At 41.8% G+C, this 8,580-nt stretch overlaps 1 protein-coding gene and 1 long non-coding RNA gene across 3 annotated transcripts; one reads left to right on the top strand and one right to left on the bottom strand.

Moving 5' to 3' along the window:
• Positions 1-1,264: 1,264 nt before the first annotated feature.
• On the top strand, positions 1,265-2,401 carry LOC107278525 (uncharacterized). Its single transcript, XR_003241938.2, has 2 exons — positions 1,265-1,378; positions 1,841-2,401. It is a non-coding gene; the product is annotated as an uncharacterized lncRNA (long non-coding RNA).
• Positions 2,402-2,973: 572 nt separating this feature from the next.
• LOC4335529 (alpha-copaene synthase) lies at positions 2,974-7,958 on the bottom strand. 2 transcript variants are annotated; one of them, XM_015778784.3, is made up of 7 exons: positions 7,660-7,958; positions 6,016-6,274; positions 5,149-5,527; positions 4,694-4,912; positions 4,461-4,596; positions 3,693-3,938; positions 2,974-3,407 (listed from the first exon to the last, which is right to left on the bottom strand). In XM_015778784.3, exons 1-7 carry the CDS (start codon positions 7,885-7,887, stop codon positions 3,117-3,119), a joined length of 1,758 nt encoding a protein of 585 aa, XP_015634270.1. In that variant the 5' UTR covers positions 7,888-7,958; the 3' UTR covers positions 2,974-3,116. The 2 variants fall into 2 exon arrangements, with proteins under 2 accessions (XP_015634270.1, XP_015634271.1); XM_015778785.3 differs by having other exon boundaries at positions 3,693-3,908.
• Between the last annotated feature and the right edge of the window lie 622 nt (positions 7,959-8,580).

Raw genomic sequence — 8,580 nt, 5'->3', positions numbered from 1 at the left:
ATCCAAAGAGTTAGTTTGGGTCAGAGTTGACTTGGTCTAGAAAGAAACCGTGTTTCAAAAATGTATGGTTAACTAATTATAATTAGGAAGATGTTTATGCCTGCCCAACCGATCACAGCTGCTGTTTACTGTTTTGATCTCTACTCTGTACCAAACTTACCACATGCATTCTTCTTGAAAAACAAACACCTTCTTTTTTGTTAATGTTAGGTGTGGTAGCATTGATTTGAACTCAGTTCAATCCAAGTATATAGATCATGATATCTCCAAGGAAGAAATTTTTTCTAGCTTGGATCCTTTAGTGCAGTTGGTAGTTGAAGTAGGAAGGGAAGCTACTGCTGCATCTCCACCTCAGTTTGTAGTTCATAAAGTAGAAATTGTCACTGGTAAAAGGGAAGCATCACCTCCTGAGAAGAAAGGTCATGGCTAGCATCTCTTTGATTCCTTCTATAATCCAATATAATGTCTGTCACAAAAATATCCCCTTAAGAATGTTAATAAGATGTGAGATTTTTACTAAATTGGCCATAAACTTGCTCAAAGAGTATATGTTCCTTAAAATCCTACTCAACTCACAGATTTGCCTAGCAAAAACAGTTACTAGTTAGAAGCTTCTGCAACTCTAATGCAATGTTGTGATCTTTTCTTCTGATCCTTTCTTCATCTGTCTTGCAGAATGTGACTACAGGAATGAGGGCCTCGGGACTGCAAGATCCGGTGGCACTGGTGAGCATCGGCGGGTGGAGCCCTAACCAGGGCGCGCCGCAGCTGGCCATCATCCTCAACCCTTCCTTCTTGCGCCGCAGATGGGGCCTTTGCCCTGGGTGGCCATATTGGGTGGCGGCAATGGGATTGAGCGACCTCACTTTAAGTACAGAACTGGAGCCAATGGGATTGAGCTCTACTGAACAAGGCAAGTAACTTGGATTCTTGGTTCTTTTGTCCTTACATGTGTTATGCCTTCATATCAAGTGCAGGATCTTTTTATTGACACTTGTAAATGTTTTATGTTAGGCACCCTCATTGGCAGTAGACAAGTGGAGCCAAGGGGGAAGAGCATGGGCACTGCAATTGACAGTGAGCCCACTGTAATTGATCTCTTCAATGAGTTGCATTGCAGCAAACTAAAGGTTTTAGTGAACCTGTAAAGAAAGCTATAGTAAGTACTGAACTATTACATCTTCTTTCCTTCTTTTATTAAGTACCTTATGCAATGAACCTTTATTTATATAATAATGCAAAACTGAAACCTTGCTTTCATTGCTAGGAGGATATGCATGCCCGGGAAACCCTCACTTCATCATCAGGGCCTCCTTCGACAAATGATAGCATTTGGACAGGGTCTGATCAGTCCTCCCTAAGCTAGTTGTATGCTCAGGTGCACAGCTTTAACTTGTCTCTTGTGCTTTTGCATCCATATCAAGCCTATTGTACTGTTTCATTGGTGGCTGAATTTTTTGTTCATGGTGTGTATCAAAATTGCCTATTACTCTGCCTATTTCAATTTACTTGCTGGATTGTTTATAGTTGTTGTTACTATGAAACTAGATATTGTTTAGTTGTGACTGGAAAAGAGCCATTTGATTGATCGATCTAGATACTCTATTTTTTTCTGGATTATTAGCTGCAAAAGAGCCATTTGTTTGGATTTAGTTGTGACTAGAAAAGAGCCATTTGTTTGGACTTTACGGAAAAGAGCCATATCAATATATTGTTATTACTCAATTTACCTGCTGGATTATTACTCTAAACACTATTTGTTCATTTGTTTGCCTCCAAGTCCAAACAAAATGGACTTTTTATTCACCATCAACTGAAAACATGCACCTTTTGATGGCAGGAATGAGGTGGCTGAGCTTGGAATTTGATGGCTCGTGTTAGTGTAGTTGAACTTCGAGGCTGTGATCGCTTTTGGTACTTCAGAACTTGGTGGTGTATGTGGCTGCTATTGTATGGTGTATGTGGCTGCTAGAACTTGGTGCTAGCTGCTGGTTGCTTGCGGGTTGGCACTTTTGGTGGCTGGAGTTTTTTTTGCGTTGGTTGCTAGAACACAGGATTTTTTGGCACTAGTTGTTGGCTGCTGGTAGGATGCAGGCCGAAAGTGCAGTGGCTGCTTGGTGGAATTTTTTTCCTGGCTGCTGGCAAGATGCACGCCAAAACTTAGTAGTGGCTGCTAGGTGGAATTTTTTTGGTGCAGGAACTTGACACTACCTGTAGGAACTTCATAGTCGGCTGGGACTTGTGTAGTTGGATGGTGGATGGAATATTTTGTATTCATGTTTCGTGCTTTTGTATGGAACATGTTGGAAACTGTATTCTGGAACTTGCTTTTGTATGGGCTGGAAAATTAATTATGGCTGGAATGTGATTATAATATGATTATGCAAATGGTTGTGGTTTATATTCTGTGATTGCTTTTTTAATTGGGCTGGCCCATAATATGGGCTTGAATTGTACTTTGGACTATAATGAAAAAAATGTAAAAGCAAATTTGTAGCTAGGTCAAAAAATATTTGGGCCAATTGTAATTGAAAATAAAAAAGCCCATGCTATATGGGCCGAATGTGAATTGCCACGTCATCTACCACATCACTCGCCTTGTCATCTGCAACATCACATGTCATCATACACGTGGCGTTAGTTGGTTCAATTTGTTATGACGAATTTGTCTCGTCATTCATCAGTGACAGGAGAACTATCATCACTATTTCAATGACGATGTCCTCTGGTGGTCACAGAAGCTGGTTAGTGACCCACCTTCTGTGATGACAGCCATTTCGTCACAGCAGGCGGGTAGTGACAGGAAACATGCTGTTATCGTCACAGAAGCCCAAAATTCTTGTAGTGAGAGGCAATGAATCACATATCAATCATATAAAGGCTAAAATAATTGGGATGATATAAGATGAGAGAAAAAAACACAATTTGCGTAATTGATCAATCAACGGAATGCTACAAATAAGAAGGGTGACATGGCATGGAAGAAATATAATTAATTAGTGGGAGGCAAGTTAATTTGAAAAAATCATACAATATAGATTTTGTTTCATCTATCCCTCCAAAAGTAAAAAGAAAAAAAAATAGATAATATTTGACAATACAGTCTAAAAGGGGAACTACATGGTAATGGGATTGATGAAAAGATTCCTAACAATCTCTTGTAGATGTGTGGAGAATGTGTACGCATCCTTTCTCTTGTCATAAAAGAACATTATACAAATAGCCAAGTTCACAACTCGTTGCACTACCGGGAGTAGCTGATGATGTTCACAACGGGCTTGGTTGATGGTTCTCCATTCATCTTCTACCAGTGAATCGAGTTTGGCAAAGGCCACCTCACTTATGATGTTGTGCTCATTCATGTAGCACTCAACGGTGCTCGCAATTTCCCCTTTGTTCTTCCCACGCTGTATGAATGTCAAAGATAAATTATAATTTCTCACCTTCCACCCATAATTTAACAATGTAAAAAGTTATAAAGTACATTGTTATAGAGTAGTTGTTAAGGGAATCATGGATAGTAGCATATAGTCATATGTTGAGCACCATGTTTTTCTTTTACTTGTGTGAAAATTTACCGTTTCTCTATAATGATGAGCTTGAACAAATACTGTGGCCACTCAGGAACAATGTTGTTCTGGGCATTGAAAAATTACATTTAATAAGAACAAGTTTAATTAATTAAATTGTACCTCAAATGAAGCAATGTCATTCATGAAACGCATTATCTTTGCACATGATGTCACGGTAGTACTGCTAGCTGCCCACATGAATGCTTCATTTGTTATTGCATCACCCCGGCCGACCGTAGTAGACACACATAATAGTTGCACCGTTGAAGTCTTTGTAGATAAAGCCAACTGCTCTTCAAAACTTGGCTTGTAATTATTATGTGACCATTCAGCTTCCTGGAGAAAATAATGGGACAGTATTTGAAACTGTGCCCAAGAAAAAGAAATTCATAACAAAAGGTTAACAAAACATGGTAATATTGTTGCTTTGATTTTCCAAACCACACTCACACACCCGCAAATATTCAACCCAACATGCACTCAAAGAGACCGAGACCAGTGACCACTCCCTAGCATCATAAAATTCTTTTGAAAAGAGCACCCGCTTTTGCATAATATTCATTGGTATGAAGAGTTGAGCCATCAATCTGGTGGGTGGAATGATGCAACCAAAACTTCACCACAACACCACTGATGCTTTCCACCTCTATTTTTTTACTTGACTTCATAGAATTCATGTTGTCAACTAATGTTGATCATTACTGAAAAAAAAGTCTAGTATGAAAATTATGCCATCATATTTGTTGCTGTGAAAGTCATGACAATTTTATCATCACATATTGATGGAAATTTATGAAACATAATAGTCAAATTTGAAAACCTAAGTTGGCTGAAAATCAAATAAACAAATAAGGAATCAGTCCCAACATAGTTATATCGCTGTTGTACCTCTTTTTTAGCATGAGCAACCCGGTACTTCTCACTAACCACCACTTGATTCTCAAACTCCTTAAAATTATTCAACAATTTATGGTAAAAATTTTTTAGGTACTCTGGTAGGACAGAGACGGCACTCTCATTCCATCTGCAAGGCAGGCAAATTGTTAACTTTACATCGGAATTAGTCAGGCAAGTATATATAAATTAGTTTATGTCAGCATACACTAAGACAAAGACAAAACCTTTGTATGGCTTCATTTAGCTTCCTGCATTCCTGGATGGTAGCATGGGAATCATATGTATCATCCATCATAATAATTAGTACAATTATCTTGGTAAAAGTTATCCGTGTGAATGCTAAGCCTTCTTCATAGAACAACATGTGTGAACATGTATAGCTCTCCACCACACGATCCCTAAGATAACTTAGCTCCACATGTTCATTAAGGTCTCTCCACCACCTAAAATAAAAGCATTTTAGGTGCATGCTTAGATAGTATATTTAAGATTATTACTGGTACTAATTAATATTGCAAAGAGCTCTTCCGGATATTGTACATTTATCAGACATGTTTGTTTAGTACATCATTTACATATATATGTATGAGTGTATGAAGCTGTATTAAGATTGATATGAATATATACTGTTGTAGTACTTTTGTTGTTAGTTTGGTATATATCAAAGAGGCACACGTACTCAGAAATAGCTTTGAGCTCCTTCAAGTGGACCCCCTGCAGAAGGTTAAATTCCACCTTTGCAAGATCCAAAAGAATTGACATATGCCCTTCCTCTTGTCCATACTCCGAAAGATAATGCAATGTCTCTGTTCTTTTGGATGTCCTTGGTAATGGTGTGTTAAGGGCACGCTTGACTTGGTCAGATAAAGGGTGTTTGAGGTTATTGCCCTGCATCATTGATTTTAGATGGTACCTAGAAAAAGAGATTGCCTCTTCGAGTTCTGGCTCATCATGAACAAGGAGGTAAGCTGCATTGTATAAACTTAATAAACCCCTTGGTTCATCAGCTATTCCATTCATGAACCTCCCATCGTCACCTTTGAATTTGTTGAATGTAACTGCAAGACAAAATATTTAATTTGTAACTAATTAGTTTGAGATGTGTCTGTGACTAGCCTTCTCTTGTACAGAGAAGAACCAAAATTTCTTTCTTAGGCTGTGTTTAGTCCAGCGCAAAGTTTGGATTTTGGTTGAAATTAGAGATGATGTGACTGAAAAGTTGTGTGTGTATGACAGGTTGATGTGATGGAAAAGTACTGAAGTTTGGATCCAAACTTTGGATCTAAACACAGCCTTAGCTTTAACCTATTATGATTTTTTCGTTGACAATAGAAAAATCAAACGTGGAGAAACTTAAAGATTCTACATGTGTTATCACTATTAATGTATAGTTAAAAAATAAAGTTTGTCTCTAAAGCTGTATAGAATTTTCCGACCAACAATTATTAAATGCAATTCAAATTTCATTACCAAATGGATAATGAGCATAAAAAGTAATAAGCTATATCAACATTAGTTTAAGTCCACTCTATAGAACAATAGATACCTGGAGATACCCATAAGCCGTGCTCCCTAAGCAAGCGAAACCGAAGAGCAACCTCATGGAGGCTAGAGCTAGTAAATTCACTTTGGTGTATATCATTTAGTGTGCGCCTTATCTCATCTTTGAAGAGGTGACCAATTCCTAGACGTTGGACTGCATCCACTAAGTTCATCCTTACAACCACATCATTGGAAGTCCAGAATAGTGTGCGGACATTCATCTTGAGCCTCTTGGCTCTCTGCCTCATCCATTCCTCTGATCTCTGCAGCATTCATGGTTTGGATTGATAAAACCAGCAAAAGTATAGTGCGCATGCACATAAGCAGTATAAAATAAGGCAAATTTTGCTACAGAACACTGCTATTGTGTGGTTTAGCCCTAAGACACTGCCCAAACTCACTTTTGGGGGAAACCACTCCATAAATGTAGTAATTTGCAAGTGGACACCACGTCGATTAAAATAATAATTTTTGGTTGAAGTGGGGAGAGAAATCGTGTGAAATGTCAAAAATACCCTTGGGCCCACATGCCATCTCTTCCATCTCCAGCCGATCCCCATCGTGACCTCTCCTCCCTATCCAATCTCTCTCGATCTCCTCCGGCCGGCCGCCACCACCGTCCGTCTTCGTGCCGTCGTCATCGTCGTCGCCACTGCATTCGCCGTCACCATGCCGACGCAGCCGCCATGGCCAACGGCGACCATGACCTGCACGCAGCGCCACCGCCTCGCCACCGGCACCGTCAAAGCTGCCGCAACTGCCGCCACCACTAAGCGCCACCGCCACCGCCACCACTGCCACCGCCGCCGCCACCACTGCCGCCACCGCGCGCCAGGATCTTGATCTTGGGGCCGTCTGCCATGGCCTCCTCGTTGTCGTCCTCACCCTCCGCCACCGCCTTCTGGTTGTCGTCCCCACCCTCCGCCACCGGCGCCCCACGCGGCGAAGGCGTAGTCACCGCCGCGCTGCAATTGCCGCAGCCGCCATCGCCGCGCGTCGTCGTGGTTATCGTCGGCGTCGCTGCCGCAACCGGGACAGCCGTTGCTGCACGACTCCCAGCGCTCCCAGTGCTACACTCCGCCACTGCCGTTGCCGCACGACTCCCAGCGCTGTCGGCGCTCCACTCTGCGAACAACGGCGCTCGTGGTGGAATAGAGATGGAGGAGCTGGCATGTGGGCCCAAGGGCATTTTTGACATTTCACGTGATATCTTTTCTCTTCAACCAAAAATTATTATTTTAATCGACGTGGTGTCCACTGGCAAATTACCACGTTTATGGAGTGTTTTCCCCAAAAGTGAGTTTGGACAGTGTAGGCTAAAACCACAAAATAGCAGTGTCATGTAGCAAAATTTGCCATAAAATAATGGCGGCAAACTTAGGACTCCACTAAATGGCCTCGATATGGCGCTATCCACATATGGGCCGATATTGATATTATTAAAATTAAAATCTCGAGTCAGACATGCATGAGCTGCGGTATTGACTAATGAAGTTTCCTATTGATCCAGTACTAATTAACAGAACATATGCATAAAAATATTTGCATGTACATGCATGCATAGACAATATATAATTAGCATATACGTATAACTGTTGCACTAATATATAACAACTATATATATATGTTTATATATACACATCCATACCTGGAGCGGTTGTGGTCTATAGTTGATAAAGAAATCCCCCCAGACTGAGGGCTCATAGTTGGTCGTCTTCTCAGGAGCAATAGCGTCGTGGGAAGCCATGGCCCGAGGCCTAGGCCTAACGCTGGATGGGCTCACAGCGATCTTCCCCATCATGCCAAGTCCTATATGTGTTGGTGCAAGGCTTGGCGCGCACTTGCCGGCGGAACCCATATTTGATACTATTTGCATAATGCTGTTCTTTGATCAGTACTGTACTATCGATATCACTGGGGCTCTGGCTGAATTGCGGTTTCAGGCTTAGTTTTTTATACTCCAGCACCCTCCTTTATATACCGGATCGACTACCACCATGCTTGAACGAACAAATATCTTCAGATCGACCAAAAACATGAAAAGGAAAAGCATCTGCATTGGGTCCAAATTCCTCAAACTCATCGTAATTGCCCACGTTTCCGTCGATGTCTCGCAAGAGACGGGAGGCAGCGACGGGCTTGCCTGCTCCCCACGTGCTCCGATCGTATACGTGGCACAATCCTAGCGTTTTCTTGTTTTTTTTTCCCCTTAGCCCACAACCAGGAGAAAGATTCAGAGAATCCTGTTCCATCAAACCGAAAAAAAAAATCGGCATTTAACACTCCACCGCTTCCAGCTACTTCCTCTTTTAGATTTCTTTATCCTGTGGCAGCAGTGGCGAAGGGTAGCCGGCTGCCGGCGACCAGAAACCAGTGAGCAGAGCCGGCGTGGTGGGGGCAGAGGAAGCTGCGGAGCGACGAGTGGTGGCGCATCCACGCGCGGCGCCCGTGCTGGTACGGTCGGAGCAATGGGTATCACTGGCCACTGGGTAGTGGCTGAAGACATCGTTGCTGATAGGTCTGAAAGGGAGCAGTACACTAGGATGTGCAAGAACCTATCAAACAACAC

Source organism: Oryza sativa, chromosome 4, assembly GCF_034140825.1.
Source record: "Oryza sativa Japonica Group chromosome 4, ASM3414082v1".
Lineage (NCBI taxonomy): Eukaryota > Viridiplantae > Streptophyta > Magnoliopsida > Poales > Poaceae > Oryza > Oryza sativa.
The sequence above is the reverse complement of the archived record's forward strand: the minus strand, read 5'-3'. Positions and strand labels throughout refer to the sequence as shown.

Bases quoted from the DNA above. Each gene is read 5' to 3' on its own strand.
- LOC4335529 (XM_015778784.3), bottom strand. From the start codon at position 7,887: ATGCAAATAGTATCAAATATGGGTTCCGCCGGCAAGTGCGCGCCAAGC. The intron at 3,939-4,460 runs GTACAACAGCGA...TCTTGGGCACAG, and splicing joins TTGCTCATGCTAAAAAAGAG to TTTCAAATACTGTCCCATTA. The intron at 3,408-3,692 runs GTACAATTTAAT...ACATTCATACAG, and splicing joins ATGACATTGCTTCATTTGAG to CGTGGGAAGAACAAAGGGGA.